Source organism: Megalops cyprinoides, chromosome 4 (genome assembly GCF_013368585.1).
Source record: "Megalops cyprinoides isolate fMegCyp1 chromosome 4, fMegCyp1.pri, whole genome shotgun sequence".
NCBI classification, from domain to species: Eukaryota; Metazoa; Chordata; class Actinopteri; order Elopiformes; family Megalopidae; genus Megalops; species Megalops cyprinoides.
The window spans coordinates 6,489,140-6,506,921 of NC_050586.1; the positions used below are offsets into that span (position 1 = coordinate 6,489,140).

At 48.9% G+C, this 17,782-nt stretch overlaps 1 protein-coding gene across 5 annotated transcripts in view; it reads left to right on the forward strand.

The window, feature by feature from the left end:
• Positions 1-267: 267 nt before the first annotated feature.
• The window catches only part of LOC118776031 (ral guanine nucleotide dissociation stimulator-like), a 48,215-nt gene continuing 30,700 nt past the window's right edge, over positions 268-17,782 (forward strand). For 2 of the 5 annotated variants that reach the window (XM_036526088.1, XM_036526092.1), the window contains exon 1: positions 17,306-17,697. In XM_036526088.1, coding sequence (XP_036381981.1) covers positions 17,506-17,697 — 192 coding nt within the window. In that variant the 5' untranslated portion in view covers positions 17,306-17,505. Of the gene's footprint in view, positions 574-3,240; positions 3,528-17,305; positions 17,698-17,782 lie in introns of those variants that run through there. The other 3 variants (XM_036526091.1, XM_036526087.1, XM_036526089.1) reach the window with 3 other exon arrangements.

Genomic DNA, 17,782 nt, shown 5'->3' on the forward strand with positions numbered 1-17,782 from the left:
GTGAGAGCGTGAGAGAGAGCGCGAGAGTGTCGGAGCACCGCTCAGGCAGAGATGGACAGATGCGATTATGCAGCAGCACGCCGCCGCGCGCTAAAGGACCGCGCCGCGCCTTCGAGACGGAGCCGAAGACGGAGGAGAGGAGACAGCTGCTACTGAGGCGACAGACCAAAGCACCCCCACCCCCCACCCCCCTGGAAGGGCTACTCCCCCCTCTCTCTCCTTAAGAGAGAGGAGGGAGAGTGAGAGAGAGAGCGAGAGAGAGAGACTGGAAGGAGGGGAGGGGATTGCCCTCCTAGCACCAGATTTCTCTGCGTCTCCCAGCAGCAGCCAGAGAGAGGAGCAGGAAGAAGCTGGAGCAGCTTGTCCGGAGTTTTTATTTTTGTTCTGTTTTTTTTTAATTTTCGATTTCTATGTGAAGCCGGCTGCACCGGCCGGAGGAGTGGGAACTGCGTCCTGTCGGTCCCACCGCCAAGAACCATGGAGGCGAAGTCGGTCTTCAGCCTGCAGAAAGCCCTGGCCCAGCCAGTGAAGATGTGCATGTTCGACTTCCCAGTGTCCATACTGGATGACCTGGTAAGCCAGCGCGCTGTCAACAAGCCCTCACTCGCCCCGGGTTTGCACTGTCTCCAGGGTGCAGGTAGATGGGATACAGGGACCTGTTAGTGTATGCACGCGCGTGCGTGTGTACGTGTGTGTGTGTGCGCGCACACACACATGCCTCTGTGGTTGTGGTGTTCCGCCCTCTGTCAGAGCAGAATGAAGCAACAGTTCTACTGTGGTCAGTTTTTTTTTCGCATGTTTTTATTTTTTTTTTCACATGCTGTGTCATGGCCAGCAGCTGTTCCGCATGTTTGCATGGTCCCAATGCTATGAGTTTTTAGCCTCCGTGGTGTCATATGTGAACCAGGTGTGTGCGTATTATTATCTGTCTTCTATTCTCTGCGAAGAGGAAAAAAACCTGTTTCACAGAGGGGGGGGGGGGGGGGGGGGGGGCAGGTTGTGGGTATGTGCTTGGCTTCTAGCTCTAAGTGTTCTTGCAGCTGGGCAGTTCTGGCAGCTGAGATGTTGATCTCATTGCGGAGTTTGGTGCTGGCGTCCCTGTAACGTCCCTCTCTCTGTAGCAGGTGCCACTTTCTGTTTAGCTATTGCAGCAGATCTGCGGAAACCCCCCCCTCCCCCCCCACACACTCCACCACACTCTGTTAGATTGCAATGTGTTAATGCGCACAATGGTCTGCGTCGCCATGGTTACGCTAAACTTTCGCTGTGCGATCATCTTTCACCACGTGCACGCACCCCGAGCTCGGGCAAGGCTTCGCCGCTGATTCGACAGGGTTCGCTGGGGGTTCGCCGTACTGCAACAAGAAGATGAAAGACGGAAAGCACTTGTTTCCACCGTCGAGTGCTAAGCAGAGGAGGAGGAGAGATCAGAGGAGGCAGGGTCTTCAGGCTGCTCTCAGTCTCCCAAAATCCATTACGTTTATTTGTACCTAAAAAAAAGACAAGGCTTAGGATCCTAAGTAAGGATCTTGGATGGATCCTCAGGCATCAAAAATTTGTCCTTTTCTCACATTCACTCTACTGCATAGCATACATCTTTAACATGACTTACGTATGAGAGAGAACCTATCTGTGGCTGTAGGTATTCGAGCCCCAGTCTCTCCCCGATAAAAATGTACACAGGTTGTAATTCCGTGGATCACTCCTCCTGAGCCCCAGTCCGGGACAGACATCCCACTCTTCGCTCTCTAACTGTAGCAGGCTGTCCCCCTGAAAAGTGATTGTTAACCTGAATTAGATTAGCTTGGCTTTCAAAGCGGCTTTCTCTCCAGGTCGGTCTGGGGAAGGCATTTAAATTGCCAGTAACTCACAGAGCTGGGCCTAGAGAACTGCGGCAGCCTTTTATGGCTTCCTCAAATAAAAAGGGTTCCATAAATCCCTCTGCCGTTTGAAGCCGGATCCTCTGACAGCCAGCCGAAGGTTTGCACGAGGTATCTTAACCCCAGTACGTTAGTGCTGCTGTTCATGTAATGATTCCGTGTTTAGACAAGATCTTTTTGAGGTTAGGCGGCTTCTGCGTTAAGTCAGCTTAAACAACTTCACAGTTTGTGGAAAATTAAATATGTAACTGTGTCGTGGTTAATAATTTAGTCAAACTAAAAAATCTCATAGCTCCAATTTAATTAGGGAGGAATCATGGCTAGTGTGCTGCATATCAATATGATATGCTGGTTTTGTGAAAAGCTACTTCTGAGTTTTGTTCTGAACCTGATTGTATTTTGCTTTGGAACAATCGATTCATCTTCCGCTCCTCTCTGGCTCTCGTTTTCACAATATTCTCTCAAATATTAGAAAATTCTTTCTGTCAAACTGTACAGATGACTCATATCCTGTTATTGCAGAAATCAGATCTTCACGTCTTCCAGACACTAAAATTATAAGGCTTACTATAAAATACCGACAGTATTTCGGTAGGATAAAGTACAGTATTTCTACTGGAAAAAAACAAGCACAAACATGTCACTCACATTACCACCATTCTCTGTTGAATTAACCAAAACATCGTCATCCATTACAGCGTGATTATCACAGACGCTGAAGCTTTGTGTCTGCTGGTGGGTGATCACCAAAGCTTTGAAATTTCATTCAGAAGGTCAATAGCGTCTTCCACAGACCAGAACAAAAATACAAACATAATACAGTTCTGTGATTATCAGGTGTAAGGTGTGTCAAACAGTATGCCAAAAAACATATCTGTTATGACAGCCATGGATGATGTTGTTCAGGAGTTGGATACCCTTTCATGATTTGTTCCTGAGTTACCCATGCAGTCATGAAATGCTTGTTCAGGGAAGGTCGATGCCGTCATAAAAAAACAAAAAAAGGCAGTCGATTGACTGGGTTTTGCAAGAGTTGTTGTTGGTCTCTTATCTGATCTGTTCTCTTCGATTGGGTAATCCTCCAGAGGCCCGCAGCTGGAGCTTTCCTTTTTGATGTCGTCACTCTTGAACCGTAGCCCCATATAGAACGGGAGCATCTGGAGGAGATTTTAATTTTCGGCATTCCGGAGGAGAAGCCGTTTCTCCCCGCTGCACGTACACTTCGAAAGCTCCGCCGGGGCGGCCTGTCTCGCCCCTGTCCCGAGCGAAAAAGCGGCGGGCGGAGGTTAATGTTTCACGGCTCCCGTCCCCCCCTGGACTGTGTTGACACTGCTGTTAATGTGTACACCGGCGGGAGCGCGTCGGGAACGCTGCGTTCAGGAGATCGGCCGGCGGCGGTCAGTGTCGGCGATGGAGTGGAAGGGGACTGGGAGGGAGAGCTCCGTGCTGCCCGCGCGCCCCCCGCACCTTGCGTCCCGCTGGATCTGCCGGGTCTCCTCGATGGCGGTGTTGCAGTGCGTGCCGAGGTCAGCTGCGCTGTGTGTGTGCTGGGCCGGGGGAACGCCGAGGAGGGCCTCTCGCTCGGGGAGAGCGGCCGGGAGAGGGTCCGCCGCGATCAAATTCAGACGCAGACCGTCAGCCAGACAGGTAGAAATCATTACGCCGACAGACATCAGGGCTTATTGGGGGGGGGATGGGGAGTGGTGAAGTGCCTGCATTTGCGTCACACAAATCAAATAAATTTCATCTTTCGCTGAATCCTTTTAGTCAATTTGTCCGTTGACTTTTGGGTCTGGCTGATAGAGGCTCGGTACCTGATTCGCTCAATTAAAACAAGCCTGCTATTTCCCCATGTTGGGCCAGTCTTCTGTTTATCATTAGGGCCAGCAGGTTGTTAGATATTTGGCCGCAAGACCACTGTCGGGATGTGACATATGATCCATGCACAGTGACTCTCATTCGATTCCCATATCCCATGTGTTATCTATGTGCGTTTGAGTTCAGTGTTGTTTCGGAGAGAGGTACTGAGTCCGTAACTCGGGTGTGAAGGTTTCCCCTAAAATCATGGGGATATTTGGCGAACATAGGTGTGGCTGTGTCCCTGTGATATTTGGGATTGGCGGGGGCCACCGTGTCCCTTGCGTTGGCGACACGGCAGACCTTGAGCCCGGCGGGTGGCCTGCAGTTCCGACCCCTGATTGGCGGAGAGGTGCTGTAAATAGACCCACCATTCCATAGCACACGTTCCATGCCTCCGCGGTGTGCCACCCCGCTCGGATACTCAAACTCCTCCTCCCCCCGGCCTGGGGTGCAGGGTGGGGGGTTTCAGACTGGACAACCTGGGATTTTAGTGATGGAGTTTGGGATTGGGGGTGGGGGGGTTCAGACTGGACAACATGGGATTTTGAGTGTGTACACTCTGAGTGTGTAGGGTTGGGGTTGGGGGGGGGGGTTCCCTCTGTTGTTTTCCATCCCTTTTAACTTCTCTCTTTTGTCCCACCCAGCGTATTGATGATTGTTTTAGGACCCATTGTTTTGTTATCGAAGGACGCAGGCGGCTATCCTGTTTGTGGCCGAGGTCAGCGGAATCACGCAGCGCCGAGCCGTGCGGCTTTGCGTTCGGGGCCGGAGCTCGTTCGAAGCCCTCCACCGCGGGGGGAACGTCTTCCTGTAGGGAAGGGTTTTTTATGAGGCTGCCGACCAGACATCCAGCATGCTGTGGGCATGTGGAACTTCAAAGCATGCCGAGGTTATTTCTGTCCTGGTTCTTCTTTACTGCATTCACCAGTCGGTGTGTGTGTTCGTGTGTGTGTGTGTGTGTGTGTGTGTGTGTGTGTGTGTGTGTGTGAGAGAGAGAGAGAGAGAGAGACAACATGCACTATTAAATAACTTTCTGGTCCGTGAGGTTTAGAAACACACGTGTGAGAGGGACTGAAAAAATCTGTTGCATCTAGATGTTTTTTTTGTCAGGCTCATGAATTTTGCAGGAGGCCTGAGGCGATTTACTGACAGGCTGCCCAGCTCAGAGGCCGAGGAGCAGGAGACTGCAATACAGTACCGACTGGGTAGATGTCAGAGAGCAGCGCAGCTCTGACTGCGCAAATCTCATTCCACAGCACGGCTTGGACTATGCACATCTCTGACTGACTGACTGCACAGATCTCTGCCCAACGTACAGTTCTTACTGCGCAGATCTCTGCCCAACGTACAGTTCTTACTGCGCAGATCTCTGCCCAACGTACAGTTCTGACTGCGCAGATCTCTGTCCACATTACAGTTCTGACTGCGCCGATCTCCATCCACAGCACTGACTGCTTAGATGTCAGACTGCAGTGCAGCTCTGTCAGCATACGTGTCAGTCCTCAGCAGATCTCTGAGCTGTGACTGCGCAGATCTCAGTCATCAGGAGATCTGTGACTGCGCAGATCTCAGCCAGCAGCAGATCTGTGACTGCGCAGATCTCAGCAGCAGATCTGTGACTGCGCAGATCTCAGCCAGCAGCAGATCTGTGACTGCGCAGATCTCAGCAGCAGATCTGTGACTGCGCAGATCATGGTCAGGTAAAGTCTCTAAGCCCAGGCTTGGTATCCAGTTACCCAGCTCCTCTGACCCCTGTGACCTGCTCCGCTAGGCCTGTACCTCAGCTCTGCTAACGACAAAGCATCTCCTGTACAGGCTTGTCAGATACGGGGGGGTTTTCATATGATGGATTATGGCTGCCTTTGGTTGTGACCTGCTTTTCTCTCATTGCACCAGAGGCAATTAAAATGGTTTTCAGTCTCTTGATGGGTGCAAGAAGGAGGCCATGTGAGGCTGAAGTCTCCCAGCCCGGGACACTAATTAGGGAAGTGAAGCTCAGTGCGTTATGGGTCCTGCTGGTTCTCTGAAGCCAATCTGCTGTAGGTTTCACAGAGACCACATTAATTGTGTTCCTCGTAATCAAAGGTTAGCTATTCTCCCTCTGATCAGAAGTCTGTTCTGAGTAGCGTTTTTCTCCCTGTTAATCATAATTCCAGCAGGAAACTTAACATGAAAAAAAAATCAACATTTGCTTCCTGGTTGCAAGCAAAAGGCACTTCTCCACTTGGTAAAGCATGCTTTTAACAGCCACACCAGGTTTTCAGGTTGCATTGAGTAGGCATGCATTTGTGAGCGTTGTTCTCGAGAAACTAGTGCGGTTGCTTAAAGGCATCCGTTGTCAGCTTCCTGTCATGTGTCACATCAGAGGAAAAGGTCAGTTATGAACAAAATGTGTCAACCCGGCTGCGCATTAGGATAAAGTGGCTTTAAAACCAATTATTTCCTTTTAGCAGCGGAAGGCTCTGCAGAGCACAGAGGCCCGAGCGCAGAGCAGGAGTGCTGTCTCTCTCTCTTCTCTCTCTCTACAGAAGCTGTAAGTAAAGGAAAATAGATGCAATGCATAATTCCTCTCCCAGGTGTTGCAAGCGGTCATTTTTGGAGAAGTGAAGGGGTGCATGTACACACACACACGCACACACACGCACACACATGCATACACACACAAACTTTGTGACGGAGTGTCGTCATTACGGTTGAGTATGCGCTCTGACTGCCATACCAACAAAGGGCGAGAGCAGTCACCCCACCCAGCCTCGAACCCAGGTCTGCGGGGTACCAACCATGCGACTTTGACTGCAATGTCAAAGAGCTAGGCTCATTGGTATAGCAGTCAGAGCGCATACTCAACTGTAGTGACAGCACTCTGTCACAAACTTACACATGCACACACACGTATACACACAGACACACACACCATACACACACATGCATACATGCACACACACACACACACACACACATACACACACACACACACATGCACACGTGCATACACACACAAACTTACACATGCACATATGCACACACACATGCATGCATGCGCACAAATACACACACATCCGCATACACTCGTATACACACACACGCACACACACACAAACATCAAGACTCTTGGCAGAGAGCAGTGGTTCTCAGCCTCCTCGGACGCTCTGAGAATTCCAAGTGGCCTGCTCTCTCCAGAAAGTCCAGTCAAAGACACACTGACGACAAGGGCAGCATTGACCGTGGTGGGGCCGCCCACACTTCAGTTCCGTCCTGCGTCAGCCACATTTCAGACACTTCCAGTCAAAGTGCGCCGTCAAGGGGGCAGGCAGGTGTAGCATAGTGGTAAGGAGCAGGGCTCATAACCAAAGGGTTGCTGGTTTGATTCCCTGCTGGAGCATTGCTGCTGTACCCTTGGACAAGGTACCTAGCTGAGAATTGCCTCAGTAGATATCCAGCTGGATAAATGAGTAACATGTAAAAATTGTAAACTATGTAAATCGCTCTGGATGAGAGTGTCTGCCAAATGCCATCGTGTAATGTAATGTGATGTATGATCGGGGCATGACGTACTGGTAAGGATCAAGGCTCGGAACCCAGAAGCTGCTGGACCAAGGTGGGTCACAGCTATCAGACCCCCATAACTTAATACCTTTCCCAGCAAATATCCTGCTCCATACATGGATGATTGTCACGCTGGGTAAGACTGCCTTCTAAGCCAATTAACCAATAGCCGTGTAGCAGCTCCCTGATTGAAAGAGAGGATTGGCAGTGCCCAGAGTGTGATGTCACTCTGCCTCTATCTCTTGTTGCCCAGCTGTAGGAGGCCTTTAATGTACAGCCCCCCCCCATGGCGTTCGAGCCCTCGTCCAGTTACAGCACCTATTGTGGATTCTGATAGTGGGAGCTACTGTGAGGCCCGGGGGAATGGGAGACCTTTGATTGACAGCCCTCTCTGTCCTGATGAGCTGGGTTTGCGGATGAATTCCATAGCAAAGAAAATCTCGGCAGGAAGTGCTGTCGTACACGTTCCCTCACAGCAGGTGGGGAGGGGGGGGGGGGGGGGATTACGTTTTAGATCCTCAAACGAATCCAGCAAAGAAAAGAAAAGAGGAACACTTGCAGCTCTGGGAACACGTTGGTTCTTGGGGAACTCCTGTCTCCGCTGGTGTCCTCACTAGGGATATGCTACAGTTAAATGCTAAATTTAAAGTTTTGCCTCAGAAAAGTAGTCCTCCTTTATGGGGTTCAGTCTACTGGGGGAAACTTTGAGCTGGAACTGCTTTTTTCTCTAAAGATGGTGGTTTTTTTACACTGTTCTCCTACTGTTGGTATATACTTAGAGGTCACACCTTTGCCCTCTTTTCTTTCCTAAATGTTCCATTGGTTTGCTCTGTTGACATTCTCATCCAGGGTAAAGTGCATAGCTGACAGTTGTACAGCTGTATATTTACTGAAGCCATTCTGTTATAGAGAGTCTTGTCCAAAGTTTCATAAGAGTGACTCCACCTGAAATTCTGCAACCATCTGGTCAAAAAAACTCACTTTCCGAGGTATGCCACACTGCCAAATTATTTTGGTGCTCTATTGTTTTAGATGCCCAGCAGCTGTTCCTGTTTTGTACAGCCCTTCAAAAAAAAAAGTTACATTTGAGTTGCAGTTATAATGTTGGACTTCAGGATTGAAGCACAGATATTCTATTTTAATCAGATATTTATCTCCTGTATTCCCTACATCTCCAATGCAAAGGGACTCCAGTCAGTAACAGGAGGCACTAGTGGCATCTTTATTCCAGTTCTGGCTATGAGTGTTAGAGTTTTAGACCACACCCCCTCAAGAATCTTCACAACGAACCGGCGAATCGGAACACCTGAAGCTTTGAAAATGGCCGGGACGGAATTTTCAATGCAGAAAATTCCAAGCTGGCTGTCTGGTCCCAGTGTAGAGTAATGTAGTCAGCGGCTGAGCAGCTGGGTCTTGGGTGTCAGTGATGCAGGTGAAAACACCCAGGTGCCACCTGTTCCTGTGTCACTGCACCTTTCCTCTGCAATTCTGCTGTCCGCCTCTGACTAACCAAAACCGACGGGGTTTCCCCCATCGCGCGTCTCTTCTAGAAATGGAAAGAGAGAAGGCCAGATTAGACGAAAGCACGCGTAAGGGCGTAGGTTGCTCATGGCCGTCGTCAGCATGAAAGAAGGGAAGAGTAAGTAAGGAAACTCCTCTTTATCTTGGTTAGTGGTGCCCCTTCAGCGTCGGAAGGGTGTGACGACATCGGTTCTCTTTTACCTCTATCTGACACCCACAGAGTTATGGCATTAGGCTGCATTGCATCCTGCCATTTAAAAGAGTAACAGAAAGATAGAATGTTTTTGTTGTTGTTCTTCTTCTTTTGTTTCTGTGTCTGATCTATAAGTTTGCATATGAGTGAAGAAAAAAAAATATGTCATCAGAAGAGTTCTAAAAATGTGAGGATGGCACGCTAAGTATATTTGCTCTTCGACCGTTTGGACTTTACAGGATTTTCTTGTTCTGAGCCCTTTTTCACAGTTGTTAATAAGGTCTCAGATTTCAGCGTGTAAGCACATTCACTCAGGCAGTGACTGTGAAATGAATCCGGCTGTGTGGAGTCCTGTAGGCCTGAAATATCCCCCTCTAGTGGCTAAAATGCATAATGTCTTGTGGTAGCAGGGGAAGAGCGATGGAAGTACTGTCCCACTGAAGCTCACAGTGCAGAGTCCTCCCTCCCGGTCAGAGGGATCAGCTATGTTCCGTCTGTATACAATGCGCACCCTGGATATTTTGATGGGTTTTCAGCTCATATGTTGCTGAGGTAGTTAGATATAATTTTAAAAAACAACAGTAGTGTTGGATATTAGGTAGATGTTAGTCCTCTGTACATTGTGCACAACTATGTTCAGATAAAAAAACAGAAGTCAGTTTTTTCTATGGATGCTACTGAAGTCTCCTGAGTAAAAGCCCAATTATGACCTCACTGGCCTCAATGATAATCGCGGGCCCTGAATTGGATCAGTGACTCACCCCTCGCCCTGTCCCAGAAGACCTCTGTGTGCTTGCCGGGTTGTCACATGGCTCCAGTGAGTCAGGGATGCTGTCAGATTCAGTGCTTTTAGCCGCTGTAAGCCTGTGAGCTACACCACCATGAATAGAGCATGATCATGTTTCTCCTCAGTCTGTGCATGGGACGTGATGTTGATCACACACACACACACACACACACACACACACACACACACACACACACGCATGCGCGCACACACACACACACACACGCACACACACATGCGCGCACACACACGCGCACATACACACACACGCACACACACGCACAAACACTCCTCCCTGATGAGATATCCCATAATTACTGCAGTGTGTAACACAGAGGGGGTGGCCTTGGCTCATGGCAGTGCTCATACAAAGCCCAGTGCTGTAAACAGCATGATGCCTGGCTGTTGTCATAGATGTCCTCACCATGTTGGAAACTGCCCTCGTTGTCACCATGAGCTGAGAAAGGCTGGGGAGGTTTGGTCTGCAGAGCGCTTACGCACCAAGCAAGAGCTGAAATAAATGAGAAAATGGCCCTGAACATTTTTGTAGTCAGCTGAAAGGTCAAACATTTAAATGTATTTTTAAATTTAAATGCATTTCACACTGCAAGCGCTGTTATTTCGGTTATTGCTGGAATCACATACATATACAGGTGCAACAGTATCACATAGGAAACAAAGAATTGTGTTGAAAGGTGGCGGCAGTGTAGCGCAGTGGTTAAGGAGCAGGGCTCGTAACCAAAAGGATGGTGGTTTGATTGGCGGTTTAAATATCCAGCTAGATAAATGGATAACATTGTGAACACCTGTAATTGATGTAAGTCGCTCTGGATAAGAGCATTTGTTAAATGCCAATAATGGAATGTAAAAGAATTTGCACAGTCAGACCCTTCCTCAGCCCTTTTGGCATTGCCAGGAGATATCTTTATGACATCTACAGATTTAAATACATGACAGCAACCATTGCACATATGTTAGGGTTGATAACTGTGTTAAATGAATAGCTATTGCAGATATCTGTGAGGGTGACTTGTACCCACAGCCCCCCCCGTGGTAGGGTGTTTTGCTTCATCTACACCTGGCTGTGTTTGTTCACATCAAAGTGTGAATAGGGGATCCCCTAGAAAGCCAGATACGCCTCCCACCAATCAGAGACCAGAGGGAGGGGTTTTCACAAGGGCAAAAAGAGGCCGATTTATCTGTCCCATCATGCATTGCAGGGAGGGGGGTGGGAATTACCCTAAATTACTCAGAGATAAAGAGTATGTGGGATTTTTTGGGGGGGATTAACAAGGATAATTTAATACCGTTATCTCTTGAGCAACAATGATCGAAAAATTCTGTTTAAAAAAAAAAAAGAAAAATAAAACAGAGGAGGCTTTGGCATCTGCTCTGGAATGAGTCACAGAGGTGCCACAGGGCTGCTTCCAGTGCCGCTCTCCCGAGCTGGAATCTTCAGTCTTTGCCTGTGATTATGACATCATGGCTCGCCACCAATTATCTGCCATGGCAACGCCGAGACGTGCCGCTGGAACAGGGCAAGTGCAGCCCTGGGCTGCGACAATCTGCAGTCAACGACGTGAAGGTGTATCGACGGAGGGGTGCTGCCCGCCTGAATCGCTTGCCGAGTGCAGCAAAGCTCCTTTCTGCATTTCTTAGTCATACCGTACATCTTCTGAGCTTCAGTGGAGCAAAGCCAGGTGCTAACCGACCTTCGTGGGGTTGCATTGGCGCAACACCTAACAAAGCACCACAGATCAATGCAATGACGTTTACGCGAAATCAACCCATCCCCCCGTTGAAGCCAGTAAATGGCATCCAACTGGCATTTCCAAAGAAATGCTGATTTTTTTCCATGCTGGGGGGAGATTTGGCAAGGGGGGGCCACATTCCTTTGCAGTGACTCTTTACTGTCACAGACCTGATACTCGAAAATGCTCTGAGATAAGAGACCAGTCAGAGCTGTAGCCACCCCCCTTACAAGAGTACTGTTATCAGAACCTGACTCCCTAATGAAGATTCATGTACCCATCCACACACAGTCTGGCCCGCCACTGTAAACAGAGGAGAAAGGGCTGGGTGTTGCCAGTAAATTTCGGCCTTACTGATATTGGCATTTATATTGATTCTCCAGCGCCCAGCTGGTTGTGAGTGGAGCGGTCACAGTCTAGCAGGGTGGGGGAGGGGGGGGGGATGATGATGATGATCATGATGATGTCACCTCCCCCCAGAGAACAGTAAACCGCACGTGGAGTCGGGGTGTCGGGTGCTGTCGTGATGGGAACGCCTCACCCTTATTTATTTGTCCCGCTGGCGCAGCTGATAAATGAAAGCGGCTGTCCGATTAAATTAGAGCCGGGCACGGTGACCGTTTCACAGGCCTGATTACACTGCCACCAGCTCCCTCCCCCGCTGCAAGCCCCGCCCCCAATCCCAGTATCACTCGCATGGCAGCAGCTTAATGTCCTCTGTGTGGTGTAGATATCACAGAGACCATTCTTCTATTGCAGGGAATGGCCCAGGCTCTGTGGGGGTTTGTTCATCTATGCATTTGCTGCCAAACAGCCTGAGACCACTGTTATTACAGTACATAATCATGCTTTTATTATTATTATTATTGTGAATATGATCACCGTTTTGCCCACTGTTACAATAATATTTTCCTAGTTAGTGTTATTCTTGAATGTTCTCTTCTGCGTTATATGAATGCCCAGGGAGCTTTGTGCGCCATTTCCGTGGCACGAAGTGAACTCCTGTAAGGTGAATAGCGTGGCGGTACAGTGTAAACATCCATACTGCTGTTTCAGCATGTCTCTGCCCCACTGATGGGGCCGGAACACGATATGACAGGAAAACAGCCTTGCAGGTAAAGCGGGAGTCACACGAGGACAGCAACGTTACGTTATTGCAACGTTACAAATGCAACGATGTTGCAAATATATTCACCGCGTTTGACCCTGCCTTCCTCCTTTTCTGGGGTCAAACACGTGTGGTGCGGAAGTTGTTGCCGTAGTTACGTGACTGTGGGATATGGTGCAGGACTGAACGGAGGGACGGCGGAGAGTGGGGGTGTGGGCGTGTCTCTGGAGTCCTGTCCGTCGGCAGGATGTGTCGCCTTCAGCTGTGGGGACAGTGAAGGCCGGGGGAAGCAGGACGTGAGGACGAGATCGCCTGACCTGGGGGGGGGGGAGGGGGTCATGTACAAACCTCTTTGCACCTTACCAGTGGGCCCTGCCTGTCAGAGTGTACGTGATGACACTGAGGGGATCAGTGCGGTCGGGGGGCGTGGGTGTTTGGAGCCGGAGACGCTGTGTCTGCTCTGTAATGTATGTCTGCAGCAAAACAGGCAGCACCTGGCAGAAGGGTGACCTACCGCACGCCAGTCAACATCCCACCCCCTTCCCCACACTGACGCCTCCGAGCGGGAGGGTCAAAGGGCACCGTGCTGCCGTTTGATTGGCCGCCTGATTTCCTGCGATGAAATGTGCCCCGCAGTCGCTACCTTTAGACAGGATGTGATGCGAGCGAGAGGATGGTGGCCGACCTAGAAAGAAAGGAGGGGGGCCCTGGCAGCAAAGTGAAACCCCCTGCTGGCTCAGCAAAGATGCAGAGAGCACCGATGACAGCTTTAGATCCTCTCACCCAATCAACATATCTCTTACATAACACAATGCCTGCCAAAGCACACAAACAAGCACGCAGATAATACAGTGAGGACCGGGCTGGCTACAAGTGTCTGAATGACCGATGGAATGCTGTTAAACTCAATGAGCGCAGTCTCCCACAGAGCTGAAACCAGAACTGAAACCTATCGGAGTGACAAGTTTTTGTTGTTGTTGTTGTTACAGAGAGGTCAATAGAGAGAGATGCACCAAATAGATACTGCATAAAAAGTTGCAAAACTGGTAGCTCGCTGTATCAGCCCTTCTGTTGCAGCTGAGATTTGAGATTTGAGAGGGGGTGGGAGGAAGACTCCGGGGACGTTGGCAGTAACCAGAGGAGGGTGAAGGAGGCGCGGCTCCTTTTCCCCTGCACAGCTGTAGTCCCGTCAGCCTGTCGGGGATTTCTGAATGTGAGGCACGGGAGCAATGCTAATCTCTCTGCTGTGAAACTGATAGGGAGAAGGAGAGAGGGGCGAGGGTGTGTGTGTGTGTGTTTGGGGGGGGTTAGCTGAGAAATGACTCCCCAGTTACGCCAGGTGTAGAGGCGAACCCGTTTTCCAAACACAGCTTCCATTTTTCATTGGGGAGATTATGTAAAGGCATTGAACAGAACAGAGAGATTCATATTTTCTTTCCCAGCATGCATGCGTTGTTTGAAGCTGCAAAAAAAAAAAGAACTTCACGGTGCAGAACAATGAGTACTGGAAATACTGCAGTTATAAAACCTTATGACACAAGAACCTGTGGAATATCAGAGAATATTGTCACAGTTGCAATGCGAATTGACCAACAGGAACAGTGGGTTGGAACTAACCATTTTCTAATACATGTTTTACAATTAGACTAACACTAACCCAGATTCACAATATTAACTGCAACTACGGCAAAGAATGTTTTTTTCAGAGTTGTATCACCTGGGATTTAACCCTGATTTTTAGGGCCAGGGTTCCGTGGTCTAACCCTGGCTCCACATCAATGAATGCAGCAGTTAACTCAAGAAACATGTGTGTTTTTATTATTGCACAATTTGATACCTTCAATGGCTTTTGTGGGTCTTCCAGACCACGTCACCTGTGGATGCCTTGCTCAGCCAGCATGCCAAAAATGGCTCCCAAAAAATAAAGCTCTCCTGGAACAGTTCATTCATCAGTTAATGATTGTTACAGATGATTGTCACCCGTGATTGTCACAATTGTGTTTCCACACAGCAGTCCCACGGGTGAGTGACTTTAGACTTTGAAATGGGTCAATGGAGTAGTCTGTAGTTACTGAATGGGTCTAGCAGGGTAGAAATCACTGAGCAACTGAACAAAAAAATCAAGCAATCACATACCAGGAAGAAAGCAATGTATCAGCAGTGGTGATAAGGAGTGGCAAGGAAGACACAATTATCTTCAATGGAATGTGACTTAAGTAGGTGTTTCTTTTACGTGTACAATCGTCACTTGAATGGGGAAAGCATGTAACATCGCACGTATGCATACTGTACAACCTTTCATGGTGAACGGAGCTATTTTTAACATCACGTCTTGTTCCTCAAAGTGGAGAATTTCTGATGTGAATCACCGAATTCTGAGGAAATTCTTGCCCGGCGCCACTCAAGCACTTTTTTTTTTTCCGACCAACCCCCACAAGTTAAAAAAAAAAAGCGAAAGTCAAAATATCATTAAGAGGAGAGGCTGGTTTGATGTATGATGGTGATGGTAGGTAACAGACAGGAGACTCTGAGAGACATGCTGGAGGTGCAAGTGTGTGTTCCACTCTCATGAGTGCGCGGGGTCATTAGTACCCGTTCACTAACAACACACACTGGGTCTTCCACATTACATTCCTGTGTGACAGTAAGCAGCTGACGGCCATAAACGCAAAGCCCAGCTATTTTTAATCTCGCCAGCTCACTTCCAGGTAACGCACTGTGGGCCGATTACAGGCTCAGCCCTAATGCTTACCCCCAGCGATGGGAGACCCAGCAGAGTGACTCACTGAATACCCTGGTGTGGGTTACACAACGAGTGCGTTACTGGAGGGAGAGGGTTAGGTAATGATCGCTTTAATCGTGGGTTCCCACAATGCACTGCAGTCACACAGGTATCCTGTGTCTGAGCGGAGACTCGCCGGTCCACTCGTCAGTCTTTCACTGTTCATTACTGTCGCTAAAGTACAGTTTGTTTTTGCCTCTGGTCTCCTCTGTGTTTTTTCCTCCTGAGGCCAGTAGTTTTTTTTTTTATTTTTTTATTTGGTTCGTTTTGTTTTTGTCCATCTGTTGAGGATTTTCTGTTTGTTGGAGTGGCTCTGCAGCTGCAGAGATGGAGTGTAGCCTAAACAGATGCCATTTCCAAAACGACAGAGCAGAACAGAGGTCTCAGTTTAGATTCTGAAATCTGAGCCAGATATTCAGCTTTATTTTCAGTGTGTGGGGGAGTCAAGGGGGTGGAGGATTAAGAGGGACAACTTCATGGAGGGGGGGGGGGGTATCCCAGGGGGAGTGGTCCCTCTGTAGAGGGGTGTGTCAGCTCGGTCCTGAGGGAGAGTGGACTCTGTGTGTATGGAATTACATTATTGACTCAGATCACCACACATTGCAGTGTATCAGTTGCAGTGGTACATTTGGTAGATTTGAAATGCATTTTGCCAAATCTACTTTCATGCACAAACTTTCCCAGCATGAACTGAGGGACTAAAAAAAAGAGATAAGCAAAATAACGGCCGCAAAGTCGGTAACAAAAGCAAAAATTGTGACTAAAACGAAACAGGAATTTGTTTGCAGCAGGGTGTATTATTTGTTTTTAGCGAAGAGGCTCTGGGCAGCTCAGTCTGCACCACACTATCACACAGGATTCAGTAATCAGAAAAAGACGAGAACCACAGTTATGACTCACTCTTTGGAAACGGCAAACACATGGCCATGCAGCAGTGACACCGCACAGTAGTATTGCTGTTTGTGAGCGCTCTGGGGTATGCCTGTGAGGTGAAATCAGCCCAAACACAGACAAACAAGGAGAGCCACTCTCTGCAGCTCTTTAAGGGCCTCAGGTGAGAGACTCTTGTGCACGGAGCCCCCCCCCCTGTTTGCTGGGACCCTCTCACACATTCCTCAGCCTTCCTGGCAGTGTTTTAGCCAGCACTTACTGGCAGTGAGTGGAACAACTCGGCCCACGCTTAACACAAAACATATGTGGAAAGTGGAGCAAGCAGCAAAATATTACAGACGAGAGCGAGAGTGAGAGCGAGAGAGGGCAAAAAAGAGAAAGACAGAGAGAGAGAGAGAAAGACAGAGAGAGAGGGAGAGACGAGGGATTTGTGAAGATTCTTGTTACAGTATCTTCCAGAAGTTTCTATTTTTCATCAGTTGTACCTAAAAAATGCTGATATAGTATGACACAAAGCCTGGCATGTCCAGGCTATAGACAATAACTTCTCATGTACTCATGATATTCATTTCAAATACTTATTTAACCCATATGAAAGTGCTGTTGCGCGGGGGGGGGGGGGGCTAACAATGTTTACGTGCCCACACAAATATCATGTCGATAGGAATTGTCCAGTATTAGTTTTAGAGGACAAGGCTGACGAGGCTACAGGAGTGTTATTCAGGGGAGAACAATGAGATGGGTTCTAGAATGACATCGCTGAAATAAAAGGGAAATCTGGGCCGTTCGTCAGACATCCAGTCAGAATACTGTTGATAGTATCTGTAGTTTTTTGTTGCCGATAACTTTTATTTTCCTCGCGTTGTGAATATGACATCATGGTTGCTATAGCGGGGCGGGCATTATCATTCACCGGGGCGGAGCCAGAGCGGCTCGGGTTTTCCGCTACGAGCGGACGGCATACAGGCTCACTGTACACCGCGGGAGTAGATGCTAGTGGCTGTTCACAGACGCGGAGCTGTCCGTAAACGTTTCGGCTTACCATGCCTTTGTAAACGCCGTTATTCTACAGAAATAAAAACCGAACGAGACCAACGTTTTAACGCAAAGCTGTCAAACATGGATGGAACGCAGCGGCTTCGTTTTCCTTTGACTTTGCGCACGTAACGGTGTGTCCCGGGGACCAATGGTTTACCTAATGGGAATGCAGTCCGAGACGCAGACCGTCAAATCTGGGTCTCTTGATGGGATGTTTGATGCCAGCGCGTGGAGGATACGCAGCATCTGGGATGGGGTGAAGCTGGAGGTGGCCGGGGACGAGAGCCCGGTCGTGCTCCACAGCTTCACGCAGCTCGACCCGGACCTGCCTCTGCTGGAGGTAAGCGTACTGCCTGTGGAACTTTAACTCGGCTTTCGGCTCCGCTGAATGAGCGGGCAAGCGCAAGCGCAACAGCGACTCGATT